At 38.2% G+C, this 22,856-nt stretch overlaps 4 protein-coding genes across 4 annotated transcripts; 3 read left to right on the top strand and 1 right to left on the bottom strand.

Moving 5' to 3' along the window:
* The first annotated feature begins 8,892 nt into the window (after positions 1-8,892).
* On the top strand, positions 8,893-10,121 carry LOC120007350. The gene is made up of 3 exons (XM_038857546.1): positions 8,893-8,922; positions 9,011-9,080; positions 9,634-10,121. The coding sequence occupies exons 1-3, from the start codon at positions 8,893-8,895 to the stop codon at positions 10,119-10,121; spliced, it is 588 nt and encodes a 195-aa protein (XP_038713474.1).
* A 3,673-nt stretch (positions 10,122-13,794) lies between these two features.
* Positions 13,795-14,673, top strand: LOC120007448 (dynein light chain LC6, flagellar outer arm-like). The gene is made up of 2 exons (XM_038857675.1): positions 13,795-14,085; positions 14,302-14,673. The coding sequence occupies exons 1-2, from the start codon at positions 13,948-13,950 to the stop codon at positions 14,455-14,457; spliced, it is 294 nt and encodes a 97-aa protein (XP_038713603.1). The 5' UTR covers positions 13,795-13,947; the 3' UTR covers positions 14,458-14,673.
* A 107-nt stretch (positions 14,674-14,780) lies between these two features.
* Positions 14,781-22,202, bottom strand: LOC120007447 (glyoxylate/hydroxypyruvate/pyruvate reductase 2KGR-like). The gene is made up of 2 exons (XM_038857674.1): positions 21,674-22,202; positions 14,781-15,479 (listed from the first exon to the last, which is right to left on the bottom strand). Exons 1-2 carry the CDS (start codon positions 22,094-22,096, stop codon positions 14,961-14,963), a joined length of 942 nt encoding a protein of 313 aa, XP_038713602.1. The 5' UTR covers positions 22,097-22,202; the 3' UTR covers positions 14,781-14,960.
* On the top strand, positions 18,563-21,199 carry LOC120007446. Its single transcript, XM_038857671.1, has 2 exons — positions 18,563-20,233; positions 20,322-21,199. Exons 1-2 carry the CDS (start codon positions 18,660-18,662, stop codon positions 20,932-20,934), a joined length of 2,187 nt encoding a protein of 728 aa, XP_038713599.1. The 5' UTR covers positions 18,563-18,659; the 3' UTR covers positions 20,935-21,199.
* Positions 22,203-22,856: the final 654 nt, after the last annotated feature.

The raw sequence follows: 22,856 nt of genomic DNA, 5'->3' as shown, positions 1-22,856 counted from the left end.
TGTTTATGCAATTATTACTATATTGACTTATGCATGCTATATATATCCAACAATCTTAAGGTGAATTTTGGCTTTTGTATCTTTGTTAAATCTGGCATGCTTGCATATATTGAAAGTGTATTGAACAAATTTTGCATCTCGTAAAACGTGTATCTTCGCCTATAAATTGCTATATCATTTATTTGTATAAAATTACTGGTGCATGCATATTGAACGAACTTTGCAACTGTCCATCTTTATATGTACGTGCATATCAACTTGATTAAAAAAAAAAAACTGATTAGTGCAGAATCAATGAATTGTCATATAAGTTTGTGCATGTGAATTGTTATATAAAATTACTATTGTTGTTGGTGCGGTGCAATTGTTATAGTTGGATTGATTTCATTGGAACAAAGCATGCTATATGCTTAACTGCTTCTCTGCCAAATGAAAAATTAAATTAAAATTTTTTTTAACCGTGTATGTCTCAATAAATGTGATACACAAATTCAATCAAGTACTATTAATCGGTTTTTATCATTATTTTAGTTATTACAATTGAAAATTTTTGTTAAGTGTTTATTATTGATTCTGGTTCAATATTCTTATATACTGAATTTTGTCATTGTATGCAAATATTTTGGTAATCTTTTTAGTGATTTAACGATGACTAAGCAATGTCTAGAAAGTTCTGTCTAGGAAAGAGGTTATTTAATTGTGCGCCGTAATATACGGAAGGCCCCCTCTTACCTGGGAACGATCTGGTTGCTAAAGTTGTTAGTCTCTAATTGAGAAAGCCGACAAAGCGTTTTTGTGACTTTAAATTCTGTGTTAATTTTGTGGTGTTATATCTTAGAATTATTAATATAATTGTGTTACTTATTCTACACTTTGATTTGTGTAGAAAAACAATGGCTCAAAATCAAAACACTAAGAAATCCACCGTCCTTCTTGGAGGTGATGAAAAAACGCTTGGTGGTTTGAACAACCCAGGTGGTGTGACTGCTCCTATTGGAGGTATGGCTGCTCCTAACGGAGGCGAGCCTAAGACTGCTCCTGTTGAGCCTGCTGCTCCAGCTTACGCTGATGAGAGGACTGTGACTCCTCTAGTTGGCTGTGTAATGGTTCCTGCTGAAAAGTCGAAAAAATTTACCGGCAAGGACTTTAAGCGATGGCAACTAAAGATGCGGTTTTATTTGACCACATTGAGTCTTGCCAAGTACCTCAAGGAGGTGTGTCCAATTCTGTCACCAAAAGAGAAAGACAGAACGACTATAGCAGCAGTCCAGTTGTGGAAGGATAATGAATATCTGTGTAGGAACTATATCCTTAATGGATTAGTTGATGACCTGTACAATGTTTACTCCAACATCTCTTCAGCCAAAGAGCTTTGGGACTCTCTTGAAAAGAAGTACGAAACTGAGGACGCTGGTACTAAGAAATTTGTGGTGAACAAATTTCTTGACTTCAACATGGTGGATGGCAAGTCTGTCATCACCCAAGTTGAAGAATTCCACATCATTGTACATGAGTTACTGGCTGAGGGAATGTCTATATGTGAGTCATTCCGAGTGGCGGCAGTCATTGATAAGCTACCTCCTAGCTGGGCTGATTTCAAGAATTACTTGAAGCAAAAACGCAAGGAGATGAACATGGAGGACTTGACAATCCGCCTGAGAATTGAGGAGGACAACAGGAAGAAGGCAGCACTTCCAAGAAATCCTAAGGCCCACCTGGTGGAAACTTCCAAGCCCAAGCATGGGAAGAGAAAAAGGGAAGCCTAAAGAGAAAACCAACAAGTTCCAGGGCACCTGCTTTGTCTGCGACAAACCTGGACATAGGGCCAAAGATTGCAGGAAGCGTCCTAATAAGGACAAGAATAGCTAATGGGCTTTTTAAAGCCAACTGCGTTGTAATAGACGAAAAGTCTAAATTCTTGTACCCAAAGACTATTATTAATAAATAAAAGTCTTTAGCTTACATGGTTGTGTCTCCTTTTCTATGACATGGTAGATTAGGACATGTAAACTATGGTACAATGTAGAAATTGGCAAACTTAGGTTTAATTCCCAAATTCAATTTGGATGTCAATCACAAATGTGAAACTTGTGTTGAAGAAAAGTTTGCCAAGAAACCCTTTCCAATATTGAAAGAAGCACTGAGCCTCTAACATTAATCCGTAGTGATTTATGCGATTTGAAATTTATTCAAAGTAGAGGTGGAAAGAAATACTTCATCACTTTCATAGATGATTGTACTCAGTTTTGCTATGTCTATTTATTAGCGAGCAAAAATGAAGCTTTAGACGCTTTTATCAAGTATAAAAATGAGGTCGAAACTCAACTTGATAAAAAGATCAAATCTCTTAGGTCCGATAGAGGTGGAGAATATGATTCTGCCTCACTTGATGAGTTATGTGCAAATTTTGGAATAATCCACCAAACTACTGCACCATACACTCCTCAGCAAAATGGGATTGCTGAAAGGAAAAACAGGACATTAAAGGAGATGGTTAATGCCATGTTAATAAGTTCTGGTTTACCTCAAAACTTGTGGGGGGAAGCAGTTTTAACTGCTAATTATATTCTTAACAGAATGCCCCACAAAAAGACAGGCAGTATTCCATATGAAATGTGGAAAGGAAGAACACCTTCTTTCAAATACTTGAAAGTGTGGGGGTGTCTTGCTAAGGTGGTAGTACCTCCACCAAAGCAAGTTAAACTTGGACCTAAGACAGTTGATTGCATATTTATAAGATATGTACAAAATAGTAGTGCATTCAGATTTATGGTACACAAATCTGAAATTGATGACATCCATGCTAATACAATCATGGAAACAAGAGATGCTCAATTTTTTGAGGAAACATTTCCTTATAAAATTACAGAAAACTCTCAGAAAAGGGTTAGAGAATCGAATTCTGAGAATGAGAATCAAGAGGCTGATGAAATAGAACCAAGAAGGAGCAAGAGATCAAAAATCTCTAAATCCTTTGGTTCAGACTATCTAACATACATGATAGATAGTGAGCCTCAGACATTCAATGAGGCAATGTCAACTCCAGAAGCTCCATTTTGGAAAGAAGCTGTAAACAGCGAAATAGAATCCATTCTAAGTAATCATACTTGGGAATTGGTTGATGTCCCTCCGGGGAATAAACCAATTGGATGTAAATGGATTTTCAAAAAGAAACTTAAAGCTGATGGTTCTATAGATAAGTACAAAGCAAGGCTTGTAGCCAAAAGGTTTAGACAAAAAGAGGGTCTAGACTACTTTGATACTTATTCACCGGTCACGAGAATTACATCCATCCGGATGCTAATTGCCATAGCCTCACTATATGAATTGCAGATACATCAAATGGATGTAAAAACTGCATTCTTGAACGGTGAACTCGATGAGGAGATCTATATGGAACAACCTGAAGGGTTTAAGGTCAAAGGACAAGAACACAAAGTATGTAGGCTTGTCAAGTCATTATATGGACTTAAACAAGCTCCTAAACAATGGCATGAGAAATTTGACCAAGTGATGATTCGGAACGGATTCCAAATCAATGAGTGTGACAAATGTGTTTACACCAAAGTCGTTAACGACGAATGTGTAATTGTTTGTCTATACGTCGATGATATGCTAATTCTTGGACGTAATATTGAGATAATCAATAGTACCAAGAAAATGCTATCAAAAAATTTTGATATGAAAGACTTGGGTGAAGCTGATGTGATACTGGGCATTAAAATTTCCAAAAATTCGGAAAGTCTAGCTTTATCTCAATCACATTATATTGAGAAAGTGATTGAAAGGTTTAAAGGACATGGCATCAAGGATGCTAATAATCATTTTCTCCCTCATCTAGTCTTACATAAAAATATTGGTAACAGTATTGAACAGTTGGAATACTCTCGGGTTATAGGCAGTCTCATGTATATTATGAACTGCACGAGGCCAGACATTGCGTACTCTGTCAATAAACTAAGCAGGTACACAAGCAATCCTGGACATGAGCATTGGAAAGCTTTATTAAGAGTATTAGGGTATTTGAATAAAACCAAGGAGAATGCTTTGCATTATGGTAAATACCCGGTTGTTCTAGAAGGGTATAGTGATGCTAATTGGATTTCAAACTCCGAGGAGTCGAAATCAACTAGCGGTTATGTATTCACCCTAGGGGGTGCGGTAATATCTTGGAAATCCTCAAAACAGACGTGCATAGCACGTTCAACGATGGAATCGGAGTTCATCGCTTTGGATAAAGCTAGTGAAGAAGCAGAGTGGCTTCGTCACTTTTTAGAGGATATTCTCATATGGCCGAAACCTGTGCCTGCAATTTGCATTCACTGTGATAATCAAGCTGCAATTGCAAGGGCACAAAATATGATATATAACGGTAAGTCCAGACATATTCGTCGTAGACATAATACCGTTAGGCAGTTGCTCTCAAATGGAATAATTTCCATAGACTTTGTGAAGTCTAAAGACAATTTAGCGGATCCGTTTACAAAGGGGTTGAGTAGAGAGCAAATTGACTGCGCATCGAGGGGGATGGGCTTGAAAGCCTTATAATAATGAGTTATCCAGATGGAAACCTAACCTAGCAATTGGAGATCCCATGGACTAGGTTCAATAGGACAACACAAGTTTGTGTAACTCAAGTGAGTACTTTGGAATTTTAATTCCAACCCATTCCTTGGATGCACTAAGTGCTAAGCGAGTATCAAGGTTAAGCAATGCTTTTAATGATACCTATATCTTGTAAATACAAGTGGAGTATTAGAGGATACTCTTGATAGGATATCACCTATGTGAGTGAAGAGTAAGGCCGACTCTATGAAAATCTTTAAAGGCGGGATTTTCTAAAGCACTCACTGAACCCAAGATGTTCAGGGCCGAAATAATGAACACAACCGAGAACCAATTATGAATTGGATTAGTGCTGTGTGAGATTTATTGACTAGGCTTACATAGACAACTGGCAGTTTAAGACATTAGTCCACTGACTAGTTAAGTGAGTCCGATAAGTTTTCACTAAGGAAGGTTCAAAGCCAAAAGCTACCTATCTCGATGCAGTACTTCTCCTAATGTACTCTCAGACTAACCTCCGTGTCTGAATTATCGTCTATTATCATTCAATGTGGGGGATTGTTGGAAAATAATGATATTAAATATCATTAAGTGTAGTTGAATGAAATATACTTCATTCCAAGACACATTTTCCACTCATGTGTAATTCTCATATACATTGGTGCATAATATGACCAATTCAAAGTTAGTTAAGGTCCTCCCACAAATTTCTTGGTTTGTTTATGGTCAATGATTAGTGGAGATAATTTCACCATGAAAATGGGTCAATAATGAGTCCTAAAAATCAGTCCATATTGCTGATTTTGTGGACCATTTTGTTGAAATGCTCTACTATAAATAGAGAGCTTAGTTGTAGAGTTGAGAGAACACAAAAACTATTATTCTCCTCTTATTCTTTTGTTCACAAATCTGAGAGTACATTCATTTTCTTGGTTCGAAAGTGTTGTGTGGTATTGAAGTGTCACTTACCTACACAAAAAGAGCGTTGTATCTTGGGAGGTGCTTGTCCGGAAGTGTTGACACCAAGTGGCTGGGGCAAATTCACCTTAAGGAGATTCGGTGCACACCGTACCTCGCTCTTCCTTGCTGTTCTCCTATCAATTGTCTTGACGTTTTGGTTTGGTATTCTTTAATATAAGCAATTGCATTTATGTTACTGTTTTGTTAATGTATGTTACTGTTTGTGTAACTTGGTCATTGTTTATGCAATTATTACTATATTGACTTATGCATGCTATATATATCCAACAGTTTTTGCCTTGTCATCATATAGAAAGCTCGATATATCCACAGGAACTGGTAAATCCAAAGCGGACAATATCTTTGATGTAAGTAAGGCTGGAGTTTTCAACATATTCAGCATGAGAATAAAAAGAGCTACTCATGGGAACCTAATTGATGGAGAATATCAAAAGTTTTTGTACCGAATTTTACGACAAATGTTGTACATAATTGTATATGGGGATAATTAACAATAATTCTCTCTAAATAAAATTTTATTCCAATGGGTCATTGAATAAAAGAAGTTACTAATACGGAAATAATCAACCAACGAGAGGTGACTCAATTGACATTCAATTGGGTTAGAAATGTGTGCGCCCAATGTTCAATTTCAACCGCATGCATATTTCTCTGCGGTATTTCTCACATGAGCCAGCGCATGCTCAGACAAGAAAATAAAGAACACTAGTGATTGAAGAGATAAATTGATAAATAACTTTTGTATTGAGCCAACGTTCTTTACAATGTTTACACAACAATTATTTATACAAAAACTTAACTACAAAGGAAATAAGTAGCTAAGTATTACATATATGAATAGAACAAAATCCATTGGTGGTCCACAAGTAGCTAAGTATTACATATATGAATAGAACAAAATCCATTGGTGGTCCACTCGTGTAGCAGTTCTATAATCAGTTTGTTTAGGTGTAGTAACAATATGATAAGAACTTTCCAATCTGTATTCTGTTTAGCATTTGTTGAGACGTACGACCAGTAGAGATGAATTGAGCTATCACCCTTTGATTTGTGATTGAATTGAGCTTATCACTTTGTTCTTCTGATTTATTTCTCAAGATTAGTAAGCATGTGAGGGATAATGCATGCCTTATCTCTCCAAGTAACCGCACATGCTATTGCTTGCCGTGTTCCCATGCTTGTAGTTGTAGTCGCCGAGTTAGAGCATGGGAATTGGACGTGGACATCTCATTCTTATTTCTTAGGATGTGGCCTAGTCAAACCTGTCGCATTGTGGGAGTGAAGCCTGGGGTTTTTCGGGGGCAAAATTGAACATTTCATCTCTCACCTATACCTCTAGTTTTAGTTTTGTCCCTAAACTATTTCGTCCCTCAACTATGACTAAGTATCCCGTTTGTCCCTAAAGTAAGAAAGACACCTGAAAAGTCCATCGTGGCACCTAGGTGGCAAATCGGAAAAATCTGATGTGGTCAACTATCCTCACTGTGAACGATATGTCCCTAAACTATTAAATTAGTAAACTATTTGTCCCTGAACTTTGTTAAAAGCTATTGTTTTTGTCCTTGAAATTTAGTAAATGCTACAGGTATTAAAACAACCAAAAAAACATGAAGTAAGTTAACAAAATAAGGTAGCACATAAGCTCAAACATCTCAAACAGAGCCTGATATGGTACAGAATTCAAATGTAGCTTAACAAACATCTAAAACAAGTAACACTTATTACTCCAATAGCTCAAACAAACAAAAAACATAATACAATATTAAAGAACAACAGTTCATCAAAAGCAAGCCCCAACAAGCAGCTACCCGTACACTATCATCTTCATCATTTGTTCACGGACCCCTACGTACCAAACCCCATTGTAGACCCTTAAGACGACCCTCCATATGCATGATCAGTGCCCTGCAGTATAACATATTAAGCACTTATTTATAAAAAAGAAAAACCAAGTTAATATTGAAGTACTATAGTTTATACCTGTTGTGTATTGGAGGATGACATTCGTTCTGTAATGCACGGTCTTTCAAAAACAGTTACAAATCCAGTTGTTGGATCTCGTACAGAGTACGTTGTAGGGTCATAGTATTTGATTGTCCTTAATTGAGGTCTAAATACTTGGTACTTTGACACAAATGGTGGTCTTTGAGTACCCCCAACAATGGGAACATAAGGTGCTTTTGGCCTCACACCACTAACACCCCCAACAGATGCAGCCATTGGTCACTAACAACAGATGCAGCCATAAGCCTATTTCCCCCAACATCAGTAGCCATGAGCCTCTTTCGCCTAACAGCCACAAGCCTCTTTCCCCTAACATCAGCAGCCACATGCCTCCTTCCCCTCAGCAGCAGTCCCCATAGGCCTCACACCCCTAACAGTCGCAGTCGCAGTAGGACTCACACCCCCTAACAGCAGCAGACATAGGTCTAACATCAGTAGTAGTTGAGACACTCCCTTCACCAAGAGTTGGAACTACAGCTTGACAAGTCCTGGCATTATGTTTATCACCACCGCACTTACTACACCTCATCTTTATTCCCAACTTTGATGTTTTCCCCAACTGTGATTAACCAGATTCTTTTCTTCTTTTTTTCTTTGGCCTGCCCTATTAGCAAGCCATTTAGAGTTCAACATCTTAATCTCATTAGTCCGCTCACATGCATGTTCACCTACAACAGTCTTCAGCTCCCAGGTATCCACCCCTCGAAGCTTTGAACAAAATAACAAGAATTTGCAGCCATCAACACAAGCAACCCTAGCTCTAACATTGTCAAACTTCAACCACTGTCAACCTCAACCTCAACCTCAATTTCATTACTACGTGACACACTAGAAGACTTTCTCTTTGCACCACGTGTCTTCACCATTTCACAATACCACAAGAATAATTCAGAGATAGACATGAACTTATGGCCATTAAAAATTGACACAGTACATTCACAGTGATTCAAACAGTTCATTCACGCAATAGAGTGACACATAACTACATTAAATTCATAGTAATTCCAAACAGAACTACAAACAATCCAAAAATAGTCAAAATACAAAATCCAAAATTTCAACAAAAACAGTTTGAATCAGTTCTAAAATCCCTATACATTGGAACCCATACAACAATCCCCAGTTACCCCACACGAAAATGAAACCTATACGAAGTGAAATTGAAAGGAGAAAGTAAATCGGAGGTAGGAGGAACCACGAGCATCAAAACCCATATGAAACCTGAAATCGTACCTTTTTAATATCGAAGGAAGTTGTAGTTGAGATGGACTGTGCTTCGCGTGTGCTAAAAGAAGAAGAAGAAGAAGATCGAGTTCGGTGCAAACAAGAAGAAAGCGAGATATGAGCTTTCAGATATGCAAAGATGTGAGAGTAAGCGGCTGGTGTGCATATGGTGATTTAGGGATTTAGAGTTATTTGTTTCTTTTGAGCTTTGATACACGTGTATCTGCTTTCTTAGGTGACATCTGACACAAGACACCAACATGTACAAATAATGCCAGCTCATATGTCAAATCAGATTTTTTCAAGTGCCAGAATAAATTTAGGGACAAACGGGATACTTAGTCATAGTTGAGGGACGAAATAGGGGAAAAAATAGTTTAGGGACGAAACTGAACCTAAGGTATAGTTGAGGAACGAAATGTTTAATTTTACAATTTTTCGGGTTATAAAAAAATCAATAAAAGTATCGTTGTACCCTTTTTAAAATAATAAGTTTTAAAATAAAATAAGTAAATAACTCAATAAAAAGGAATCAATAGAGAAAACACGCACTATCTAACAATTTCGATGCAAAAGGAGCTGGGGGGCCGGTAAGCCTCATAGGGATCATACGAAAATTTTGAATTCCAAAAGATTGAGGAGGTCATATTCAGAATTTGCAACACTATTAGGGCATCTCTAACACTGGTATGCAAAATGTGGATGCATAATTGTACTTTGCATACTTGAATAGTTCTATGCATGTCCATATGCATACTTTAATGGAATTCCATTCCAACGATGAATATGTAAAATGGGTTTTCATTTAATTTACCACATTTAATTTTTATTTTTTTTAATAATTCTATAAATGTGTAGCCTCTCATTCATCACTTTGTGCCAAATCTTTCACAAACTTTTCCATGGATCACCCAAATGCTAGTTCTGAGATTTTGAGGGAATTCATTGCTTTCGACTCTGATTCTGAAGATGATTTGGAGCAACTTTTTAATGCCGAAGAGAATGATGATCAACAAGCTAATGGGAGGAGACAAACTGGCCACCATAGTTCCATTTTAGGCCATAGAATTGTTCAACGCAATCATGTTGACGGTCACTTCAAATTATGGAATGACTATTTCAAGCCAGATCCTGTTTACCACGAAGGTCTATTCAGGAGAAGATTTCAAATGAGTCGAATTTTTTTTCTCCACATTGCAAATGTTGTGGCCGCAAATGATGCATATTTTGCCCAGAGACGAAATGTAGTTGGAGTTCTAGGGCTCTCTGCTCTTCAAAAGATCACCGCAGCCATTAGGATCCTCGCATACGGGAGTCCAGCAGATACTTTGGACGAGTACATATAGATCGGCGAGAGTACTGCAATTGCGAGTTTAAGAAGATTTGTCAGAGGAGTTGTTATAATATTCGAAGAAAGGTACCTGAGGGCGCCCGATCAAAACGATGCTCATCATTTATTAGTACAAAATGAGGAACGTAGTTTTCTTGGTATGCTTGGGAGTATTGATTGCATGCACTGGCAATGGAGGAATTGCCCAACCGCCTGGCAAGGGATGTACACAGGGCATTATCTTTCGCCGACCATTATTTTGGAAGCTGTGGCATCGTGTGATCTGACGATTTGGCATGCGTTTTTTGGAATGTCAGGGTCTCTAAATGATATCAATGTGCTTCAAAGATCTCCTGTATTTGGCGCACTAGCTAATGTTCGTGCGCCCGAGGCAAATTACATGATTAATGGTCATCAATACAATATGGGATATTATCTCGCAGATGGAATATATCATCACTGGTCTACATTTGTCAAAACAATTCCATGCCAACAATGCCCAAAACGAAAACACTTTGCTAAAATGCAAGAAGCTACTTAGAAGGACATAAAGCGTGCTTTTGGGGTCTTACAAGCTCATTTTGCCATAACACATGGACTTAGCATTGCAAAATAAATACTGTCAAATCTTATTCAGTCAACAAAGAAATGATTAAAGTTCAACAATGTCTAGAATCTCTAAAGCATGTGCTCTGCACTTTGAACACCATATGGAGAATCCTGGACTTAGAGAAATGATTAAAGTTCAACAATGTCTAGAATCTCTAAAGCATGTGCTCTGCACTTTGAACACCATATGGAGAATCCTGGACTTAGCATTGCAAAATAATCACTATCAAATTTCATTTATTCAACAAAGGAATGATTAAAGTTCAACATTATCTACAATCTCTAAAGCATGTGCACTACAATATGAACAAAATATTGAGAATCTAAGACTTAGCACAGCAATATGTTCGATCTTCAAAGGAAAAACTCAAATTCCAGCATCAACAATACAAAGAGTTTGTCATCGTCAACTGAGAAATTCTGACTTCTTCGATTAGTGGCTGTTAAAAGCACAACCTCGGATGGAATCTGTGATTCCAATTGATCAATATTATGATCATCATCTAATTCATCGCTTATGAGCAACAATGCATATGAATTGTACATGGAATCCATATCTACAACTAGTCAAGAAAACATTAACAATTAAATAAAATAGGACTAGAACATAGCACTCGCACTTGATGAGAATAACCACTCAGGGAAACTACAGAGGACATATACACAATGTTTCTTTAACTTGAAAAATGCAAGATCATTTAAAGGTTCATCTTCTACAAAGAGCTCCATGTGGCCCTAAATAAACCTATATTAGAAGAGCCCCAAAGTCCTATGAAAGAAAACCTTAATATACATGCAAAAAATCACCCAATTAAAACCAATTTAGAGATAAATACCCAATATCATATTTCAATTTGGCCCCAAATAATACCCAAACTCACCCCAAAATCTCAATTATATCTCCATATGCAGACATATAGACAACGTAAGTTGAAGACTGAGTGATGAAGAATGGTACCTATCAACGTCGGAAGAGGCAATTGAGGAGAGGAGGATGATTGTGGCAAAGTTTGGAATAATTGGGACAAAGATTGAATGGTTGCGGTGAAGTTGGGATGATTGCAACAATCTCATCTCTGCTTTTATGGTGGATTCGAATGATTTGGGAGAGGTTTCTCATCACTGTTCAAAGCCGTTGAGCAACGACTTTCTCCCTCCCGCAACCTTTTGCTTCTCTTTGCTCTCTCCTCTCTGAGATCGCAAATTTGGGAATCCAAATTGAGGTCACATATTTTCAACCTTGTATATGAACGCAATTGGCTTCACAAAAAGTACGAAACGGGTATGTATATCAATGGTTATGGGTATGCATACCCGTTTTTGACCAGTGTTGGAGATGCCCGTACCCTAGGACACCTACACATGAACAGATAACCCTTCAAACACAGCCAGAAAAAGATTTAAATATCAGTTAACTAGGCCACCACATCTTCCTGCTTTCCCACCCCTTTTTAGCCAAGGCATCAGTGACACCATTAGCTTCCCTACAAACATGCTTGAAGTCATACAAGATAAATTCTAAAGTGGGTTATCAATGGAATTTATGTCTTGATCAAATTTTCAGGGAATTGACGAATTTTTGGAGTGACAATTCACATCATTTAGGGAGTCAGATTCAACTATGAGTTTATCCAAGCCGTTGGAACCATGATCAACTAAGATTTGGAGAGCCATTTTGATTGCCTTAACTTCTACAATTGTGGCATCAATATGGCCAGCTGACCCAGAGAAAATGCAGATGAAGTTTCCAATGTAGTCTCTCATAACACCTCCAATGCTGACTCTCTCTCCTTGAGAAGATTCATCTGTGTTTCATTTTAGTAGCCTATAAGAGGGGTCGGGTTCTCATTAGCAAGAGGTCTTGGAGGTTTGTGCATAATGTAGATTGGTCTTGAACTTCAAACCCTAAACCCTAATAACTAACATCTTAAAATAATGTTTTATTCATTTTTTGTTCTCTCGTTCAATTGTACCCTTGACACCTGAACCTATCCTATTATATATAGAAGTGTAAAGTGAGTCGACTTGTCCGAGCATGGCCTAACTGTTAACCTAACCTATTATATATAGAAGTGTAAAGTAAGTCGACTCGTCCTGGCATGGCCCATAGTTAGGCCTCGGGGTTTCCTGGGTCAAGCCGGCCTGTGAGTTTAGATTCACGAGTCGACCCTTGAGTCTCAAATATCATGGCTTGATACGCGTAGGGTCTATAGGCCGAGCTTTCAGGCCCGACCTTCTTTTAGTCAAGAATTGAATTTTTTTTGTTGATGCAAGGTCTCGAACCTGAGACATCATGTATGTAAAACCTATGTACTAACTATTACACTATCTTTTGTAATATCCATTCTCCATTGCAAATATTAAATTAACTTAAATTTTTTAAAATCGGGCGGGCCGGCCCAGTCCGTTACATATTGGGTCTAGAACGGACTATTGATATTGGTCAACGGGCCGTGCCAGCCCGGCCCAAATGTGAGGCCAACGGGTTATGAATTCGACAATCTTAAGTAAAAGTCCTAAATTCCTGCAGAAAGATTAGTTTTTTATATTTTGAAGCGGCAATGTCTTGTCTGCAATGTCACTTTTAATGATTCATCCTAAATATAGTATTCTAAAAAGCTTGAAATTCCTTCCATAAAATTTAGGCCTTTAATTTATATAAAATCAAACTACATAATTTTAACAATAAATAAAACCACAGAAACTATGTACAATTTGGAAATAAAAAAATACTATATGACTGAAAACCAAATTATAAAATCTGGCAAAAAATATACAGTATATAGATATACATGCCTAAATTATCAGTAAAAGGTTTGACGCCTAAATTATGAGTGAAATCCAACTAGACCATGACTTATTAGGAGCCTCAACCATTATTATCCTCTTCATCAACATTATCCTCACGGCCATGACGTGTGAGTCACTCAACAGAGAGAGAGAGTTGCTTTTTTCCTAAATAAAGTTAAGAAATATGGCAAGAGAGTTGGACTATGTGCCACCTCAATATTGTATTTTTGTGTTTTATGAGTCCCCTCCTTTACATTTGGAAGATTCTAGGAGTGCGTTTATTAACTTCCATCATCTCATACTTAGGAAAACGGTGAGGTCAGATTTCAAAAGATTCTTTTCCTGGGTTTTCAAGATAAGAAGGAACTGAATGGTAGAGAGTGTCAGAATAGTGCATATCCCAACTGGGTTTTCTTGATTAGAGAGAGAAAGTGAGAGAGAAGATGTTGGAAGGAAAAGCTTTGGTAGAGGACACAGACATGCCAATGAAGATGCAAATCCAAGCAATGGCTTCTGCTTCTCAAGCTTTGGATCTCTATGATGTCTTTGACTGTAAATCCATTGCTGCCCATATCAAAAAGGTAATCTCCTCTTCTTCTCTCCCCCTCTCTCTCTCACACACAACCTTCTTTTTTTTTTGTGACAAGGAACCACTGAAAGCACGGCTCATCCACCACCTCAATGGTAAATTCACGGGTCACATGCCAAATCACATGACTTGGTTAAGTCTGAAATATCGCCAAATCGCGCGTATACAGAAATAATGTGCTGAAATTTGCGTTTGTGAAAATTGACAGGAGTTTGACATGGGATATGGGAGTGGGTGGCAATGTGTGGTGGGATCAAATTTTGGGTGTTACTTTACTCATTCTGAAGGTACTTTCATCTACTTCAAACTGGAGACACTCAATTTTCTCATCTTCAAGGGGGTTTCTTCTCCCTCCTCTGCCTAAGACCAGGGTGGGTTATGTTTGGTTGTAGAAAGAAAAACAAGCAAAGAAGTGAATACACAGTACTAAAATAGCATTACCCAGGCCACACATCCACATGGGGTCTTTAGGATTTTTCAAAAATGGCCGGATGTGGCTTGTAATGTTTTGAGGGGCATGTTTTTGGATGCCCTGTATGTATACATCTCATGGACTACATGTATATCTTTCTTTTCTGTACCTGATCTTTATTGCTTCGTTTGGTTGCCGCATTTAGAGGAAAATAGAAAATGAACTGAGAATGCAAATGTATAATAAACTCTGCAAAAAAGAGACTGAGCAATGGCTAATGACCCATTTGAACAGAAGCATAGAGATAGAGTCAGTGACAATTGCAATGTTCTCAAGACATTGATATTCAATGGGATTACAGTTTCAAAACACACCAGTTTTCAAAACATTGATATTCAATGGGATTCCAGATTAAAAACATGACATTAAGCGCACACACATCCTGCCCAACACAATCAAACCACTGGTGTCAACAGTGGCTTGTTCAGAAAGTGTGCCTCCAAGTTACCAATAACAAGATCAGCCATAGCTTGGCGGGTTTCCACCGTTCCGCTTCCCACATGAGGCAGAAGTACCACATTTTCGAGCCCAAACAACTCTTCGGGCACATGGGGTTCGTGCTCGAACACATCAAGTCCAGCACCACCCAAGCGACCTTCGACTAGTGCAGACACTAGCTCAGGTTCATCAACATGAGGACCTCTACCAATGTTGATCAGGACACCCTTTGGACCCAACGCATCGATGACTTCACGATTGATGATGTGGCGGGTTTCATCAGTTAATGCACACGCAACAACTAGGATCTGACAGTTGGAAGCCAACTCAACAACGCTTGGATAGTATTTGTATGTTGAATCTGTTTTCTCTGTTCGAGAGTAGTAGCTGATTGGGCAGCTAAATGCTTCAGCTCTCTTGGCAATTGCCATGCCAATCCTGCCCAACCCAATAATCCCAACTGATTTCCCAGAGAACTGAGAAAGAAAACAAAATATGAAAGCAAACAGTAAGTACCAAAGGATAGAAACAAATAAATCTAGCAATTGCCATGTGACCAAACAAAACTAAAGTTATTGCAGCAATAACCTTTTTGACAAATCTAATCGAGCAAATAGACTAACATCCAAGATAAAGGAAAAAAATTGAAGTCAAGAAAAACTACCTTACTTGCGTAAATTTTTTTTTCTAGATTTTTTCCCCTTCCCATATGGTCTACTAAATGCTCAAACAATCTCCGAGCAACTGATTATGCCTGGTGTTTTGTCATGGTATATAGGATGTCTAAGTGTTGAGCTCCACCCTGAAAGATTTGGCAGGAATTGCTGAAAAAGCCTAGACCCACAGTAAGCAGGAAATATGGGATTCATCCATACCTACCTAGTACAGAACCAACTTAATACTCAGAAAAGTAAGAACCTTGCCGAGAGAACCCAAACATCAGACCGGCGAACAACACTCTACTACCGCACAGACATTACAATACCCTCAGGTGGTTTCGGTATCAGAGTCATAGGCCACTCTCACAATGAAAGGGATGAAGGAGTAAAATAGTAGCCCATTTCTCCTTCAATCAACACAAAAATTGATAATGACAGGAACTGATAGAGAGCGAGGAGACCTTGTTAGGTGATGATTTCTATGTAACAGGAAAGAAAATATATTGAGTTGGTATTAAATTAGGAACACAACATCTTGTATTCTCTGCCCCTGTGGCTATCTAATCAACCGCTCAATGTATTAACCATGGGACCCAGAGATGCTAATGAAGGAAAAGGACATCTTCAAATGTAAACCATGAAATTTATGATTCATTACCACACTAGAGACGTCCGTTGATCCTAAAAGAGAGAAATACCTTCAGATTTTTTACTGACAATACACCATCAATGCTGGTATTAAGTTGATTGATTACCTAACCCATCACATCACCAGCAATGCTCCCTCCAAAAAATTGGTTTATTGCACCTTAAAGTCCAAATTAGCAAATTACAGTAAATCATTCATATCTCAATGTCCCATACTCCCATTCAAAACAAGATAAACAAATCACGTGCACAAGACTCCCGCAATGGGCGGGGTCGGAGATAGCCAGTATGTACACAAATTTTACCCCTACATAATGTGTAGAGAGATTGTTTCCGAGAATTGAACCTATAACCTCTAGGTTGGATCTCTACAACTCATCCAATGGATTACATGTTCGCCTGTAAAGTAAACAATTCTTGTGCACAACGCTCCTGCGGTGGGCAAGATCAAGATCGGAGACAGGTAGGATGTACTCAGACCTTAACCCCACATAATATGTGGAGAGAATGTTTCCAGTAATTAAGTAACCTCTAGGTTGCACCACTGAAACTCTATCATTGGGCCATATTCAAAGAAATAAAAAAAAATTAAAAATCATATCTCAACATTTCCTAAAGAGCACCACAGCAACTCTACCATTGGGCCACATTCAAAAAAATAAAAAATCATATCTCAACATTTCTTGAAGCACAGGTACCAGAGTCTTCATACATCCCAAGCATTTTGTTGCCATTAGAATACTGATCAGAGAACACTATCACCATCCCTAAATGCGTTATAACTTAACCAAGTCGAATGTGAATCACTGCAATGCTGGTGACTTATGGTAAACTGTCTTGATAGATATTGAGCTATTGACATGTAAAAACGAGTAAGACAGAACCACATGAATTTCATTAAAAGATAAATGAGTTATTGATTAATCAATATACAAGGAAAACAATATGACTAGAACCGAACGCATTTAAATGATCACAAATGAGGACAAAGAAATGGAAATAAATCGCAAACATTAGTGTTATGCTTCTTAAACTTCAAACTTCAAAGTATACAACAAAGCCAAACTATAAATAGGTGATCTCAGTTAATGGTTATAATTCACATGAAAAAATTATAGAGTTGTAGAAATACTGATACTTAAAACATTCTAATATTAAAATAGGATCCAAATTAAAAAAATTCCTAATATACGAAAACCTTAAAAATTCCTAATATATGAACCTAGCACAAATTAGTCTTATATGAAATAACAAAGACACAGAGTTATATCTATGCTACAAAAGGGAGAAACAAACACCCAACCAAGAAGGACCACAATCATAATTTGAAAAAAGAATTAGGTACCAAGCAAGATCACCAGCCGTAACAACTATTTAAATATAACAAACAACTAACGATCAATACGTTTACAAGCTCAACATGAAAAGAACATCCAAACCTGAAAACTAGACCTATATGGATTCAACATTCAAGTTTATACATAGCAAGAGCTACATCATTGAAAGAATCAAAGAACAACGTTTAGAGAGCATTGCAGAAGTCTAGCAATTTTACAACAAACAGCCCCCAACAAATGATCCACCCATGTGGCAAACAAGTGCCAGACCTATACAAAATCTCTAGCCTAGGCTGCCTAGCCGATATTAATCAAGAGCACTAATCTAGGAAGCACTGACTCGGCAAAATCAGTGCCGAGTCCGCGTCCCCCGCGTACTGAGTTCGCCCGCGCGTGGGACTCGCCGAAATGCGGCTTCGACGCGCGTTGACCGCGTCTCCACAGTTGGATCAGCAGCGACTCACCTTCGACGCGGGAGAGACGCGCGACCGACTCGTTTTTTACACAAATTTCACACAACAAAAGCCCTAACCTTCATTGCCACTTCTCTGCTATCTGCTTCGACTTCTTTGGTGGTCTGGTGTGGCTTCTCTGCTGTGGGTCGACTACGATTTCTGGTTTCCCATCTCCATCTGCTTCGACTTCTCTGGTTGGCGCGACTTCAACTGCGGTTTGGCTTCCCATCTTCAATTTCCATTTCTCTGGTTCGTTCGACTTCTCTGGTTGGTACGACTTCGACTGCGGTTTGGCTTCTCTGGTTCGCTTTTGATTCTCTGGTTGGTGCGACTTCTCTCTCTGGTTGGTGCGACTTCTCTCTCTGGTTGGATTATCTGCTTCCAATTTGACTTGAGTTTGTGCTATCTGCTTCTATTTCGACTTCAGGTATCAGATTCAACATCTTCTCTTATTTGCTTCGATTTCCCATCCACTCTATTATTCTCCACTCTCTGCCGACTATGCATTATTTATTTTTTTTTTATATTATGCTTTGCAGTTCTGCCTTTTAATTACAATGAGTTCCAGTGGTAATTCTTCAGCCACAGTAGGGAGTAGTACTGATGATACAGATGCTAATTATCCCTTATGGAAGTATGTGATTGTGTTAGAAAGAATTGGGAAAAAGGGAGGAAATGTGAAGTTTGAATGTAAATATTGCCATAAAAGTTATGTGGGATCTTATTCCCGTGTGTTAGCTCATCTACTTAAGATCAAGGGTCAAGGAATAGCTACTTGCAATTTTGTGACTCCTCAAGTTAAATTTGAGATGCAAAAACTTACTGACGAAGCTGAACATTTGAAGAGGTCGAAATCTTCGTCTATCCCACTCCCACCTACTTCAAATCCACATGGTGGAATTTCACATATGGGTGGAAGTTCATTTATTCCGGATGTTCAATTGAAAAAAAGAAAGGGTGTTAATGATTCAGCTGTGGCAAAAGCTTTCAATAACGAAGCTCGAGAACAGTTGAGGGGTGAAATTGCTAGGATGTTCTATTCCTCTGGATTGCCATTTCACTTGGCTAGAAATCCTCACTATATAAATTCCTACACATTTGCATCCAACCACAACATTGCTGGCTTTATTCCACCCGGTTATAATGCATTGAGGACTACACTCCTTCAGAGGGAGAGGGCAAATATTGAAAGGTTGTTAATGCCAATCAAAGATAGTTGGAGTGAAAAAGGTGTAAGTATTGTCTCTGATGGATGGGGGGATCCTCAAAGAAGGCCACTCATCAATATTATGGCAGTCACAGAGAGTTCTCCAATGTTCTTAAGAGCTGTCAATTGTGAAGGTGAAATTAAAGACAGGTTCTTTATTGCCAATTTGTTGAAAGAGGCAATAATGGAAGTTGGATCGAGAAGTGTGGTTCAAGTTGTTACGGATAATGCCCCGGTATGCAAGTCTGCAGGGTTGATCATTGAGTCACAATTTCCTCACATCTTTTGGACACCTTGTGTAGTGCACACTTTAAATCTTGCTTTGAAGAATATTTGTGCACCCAAGAATACCGAAGCTAACCAAGTTGCTTATCATGAGTGTCGTTGGATTAGTGAACTTGCAGAGGATGCGGTGCTGGTAAAGAATTTTATCGCCAATCATTCTATGAGATTAGCTTTGTTCAATAGATTTGTGCCTTTAAAATTGCTCTCTGTTGCTGAAACCAGATTTGCTTCTGTGATTGTGATGTTGAAAAGGTTTAAGCTTATCAAGCGTGGTCTGAAAGAGTTGGTTATCTCTGATGAATGGGAAGCATATAGAGAAGATGATGTTGGAAAGGCTCAAAATGTGAAGGAAATAATTTTGAATGATCTTTGGTGGGACAAAGTTGAGAGAGTCATTTCTTTCACTAATCCAATATATGAGATGCTTCGGTGTGCTGACACAGACAAGCCTACACTTCATTTGATATATGATATGTGGGATTCCATGATTGAGGGAGTGAAGGCATCTATATACCGCTTTGAAGGAAAGGAGCTTACCGAAGAATCAAGCTTTTATTCCATTGTTCATTCCATTCTAGTTGGTAGATGGAACAAGAGTAATACTCCATTACATTGCTTGGCACATTCTTTAAATCCAAGGTAAATTTCTTTTTTCTAAGATTACAAATTCCATTATTCAAATGTCCTAGATTATCTATCACTTTATAAATTTCATTCTATTTTATAGGTATTATAGTAAGGAATGGATTAATGGTGCTCCAAATCGTGTTCCTCCACATAAGGATCAAGAAATTTCAAATGAGAGGAACAAATGCTTGATGAGGTATTTTCCAAATGATGAAGAAAGGACTAAGGTAACCGTGGAATTTGCTAATTTCTCTGCCTTTATGGGTATTTTTTCATCATATGATTCTATGAAGGATCGAGCATCACTTGATCCAAAAGCATGGTGGGTTATATATGGGGCTTCCACTCCTAGTTTACAATCACTAGCGCTGAAAGTACTTGGTCAACCCTCATCTTCATCTTGTTCAGAGCGAAATTGGAGCACATATTCCTTCATTCATTCCATGAGAAGGAATAAGATAGTACCACAACGTGCTGAAGATTTAGTGTTTGTACACACTAATCTTCGTCTTCTATCGAGGAAAAGTCATCAATATATGACAGGGGAGTCTAAGATGTGGGATATTGGCGGAGATTCTTTTGATTCTATGGATGGTGCAGGTATCTTGGAGGTGGCTAACCTCTCTCTTGATGAACCTGAAATGGAAGGAGTTCTTTTTACAGAAAATGTTGATCACGTTGATGAAGAAGAAGAAGAAGTTTCTCAACATTAATCCATAACTACTAGTATATCATGTAATTTTCAAGTGTGAACAATACTCTATAATTGGTGTAATAATCGACTTTTATTACATTTGAAGTAGTACAATATGTATGGAGTATTTATATTAAATCTTACAATTCTATAATATGTATATAAAAAATATATATAAATATTTTTTCTTTGCCGAGTCCCCCCGCACTCACATGCAGGATTCTTTGAGAAATCGCGAATCCCTGCGTCCCCGCACCCGCTTCCCGTGTCCCCGCATCCGAGTCGGTGCTTCCTAGGCACTAATAATAAACACCAAATTCAAACCTAATCACCTTCTTTTTTTTTAACTCAAGTTCCTTTCTATGAGACACTATCCAAAATAACCACACATGGATTCGATTTAACAAATAGTAAGGGCAAAGATCATTGGATAAACCACATTTAGAAAGTATTGCAGGAATCCAGTTATTTTACAATACACAGCCCCCAAAACGCAGCCTAGCTAGTATCAAGCAATACTTTCTACAATTAACGCCAATTTCAAATGTAACATGTCCACTCTTTGCATAAACATTCCTTCCGAGATAAAAAGCAATAACTTTTTGATCATTTATGAACTTGTACGTCACACTACCCAAAATAACCATTCATCAACTGCCAAAAATGATTCAAAGAAAAACCACCATCAATCTCAACATCAAAAACAAACCCAAAAAGCATAACCAGTTGCAAGCGAAAAAAAGACGAAAAGCACAAACCTTTGTAGTCAACTTATAGTCCCCCTTTTTCCACTTGCCACTCCTCACATATCTATCACTCTCACACAACCTCCTCAACACCGCCAACATCAGCCCAATAGCCAGATCAGCCACATCATCGGTCAAAACGTCCGGAGTGTTGGAGACCCTGATCCCCTTCTCTCTGCACTTACCCAAATCGACTTTATCCATCCCCACACTGAAACTCGCGACGATCTCCAGTTTCGGAAGTGCTTCGATCATTGCAGCGTCGGCACCGGCAGTGGCGCTGCCAACGATAGCACGGATGGAGTTGCTGTGAGTAGCGAGGAACTTGGGTTTGTCAGGGTAGTTCCAGAACTTGAAGACGGTGAAGCGCTTCTCGAGCTCCTTTTCCAGGTAGTCGTTCATGGGGCAGGCCATGAGAACATTGATAGACTCCATGATTTTGTGATATTGTGGTGCCTCCGCTGCTGGGGAATATATGGTGGTGGAAGGAAGATGTATGGTGATGTTTGTTGGGTTCAGCGTTTTGTCCCAATGCTTTTGGAACTTTTGGTGACTAGGGCATTTGTTTATTTGTTTTCTGCTTGATGGGCCCAGTCAGTCATTCCCTCGTAGTCGTTGTGAACCGGGCACACCAGCGCCGCCCAGCAAACCTATTTTTGTTCGAAAATAGTTGTTGGATTTACTGCTCAGCCTCGGTGTCAAGGTTCTAAACTCGACCTATTAGACCTCATACATATATTATTTTTCACATGATAATATGATAAATTCATTCAATTAGGTTAAAATTTAGTTCGTGACCACAATAATATTGATTCGAATATTCCGAATCGATACATTTTGATCCAAAAAAAGATTCACGACTAGATTAATTTCATTGTAAACTTATTTTAAATTACAAGCTTATTCTAATTTCTACAGTGGTATTTGTTACAATAAAAAATTGAAAACTGACAATCGGTCCAATCCCCAACCACACCCAATTCAGAGATACATTACACTGGTGATATAATTTAATTAGTTTTATAAAAGAATTACTTTTCTAATTAATAACATGCATTTATTATTAACCTATTTAGGGGTAGCCCCATTGGTGGCCATTGGAGAGGGGATAATAAAGGTCTGATAAAAAATAATTTAAAAAAACTATTTAGCACCTTGCTAATAAAAAAAATGTGATTTAAAACCTATGAAATAA

The sequence above is a fragment of the Tripterygium wilfordii genome, chromosome 10 (assembly GCF_013401445.1).
Source record: "Tripterygium wilfordii isolate XIE 37 chromosome 10, ASM1340144v1, whole genome shotgun sequence".
Taxonomy (NCBI): Eukaryota; Viridiplantae; Streptophyta; class Magnoliopsida; order Celastrales; family Celastraceae; genus Tripterygium; species Tripterygium wilfordii.
This window is presented reverse-complemented; position numbering and strand designations above follow the sequence as displayed.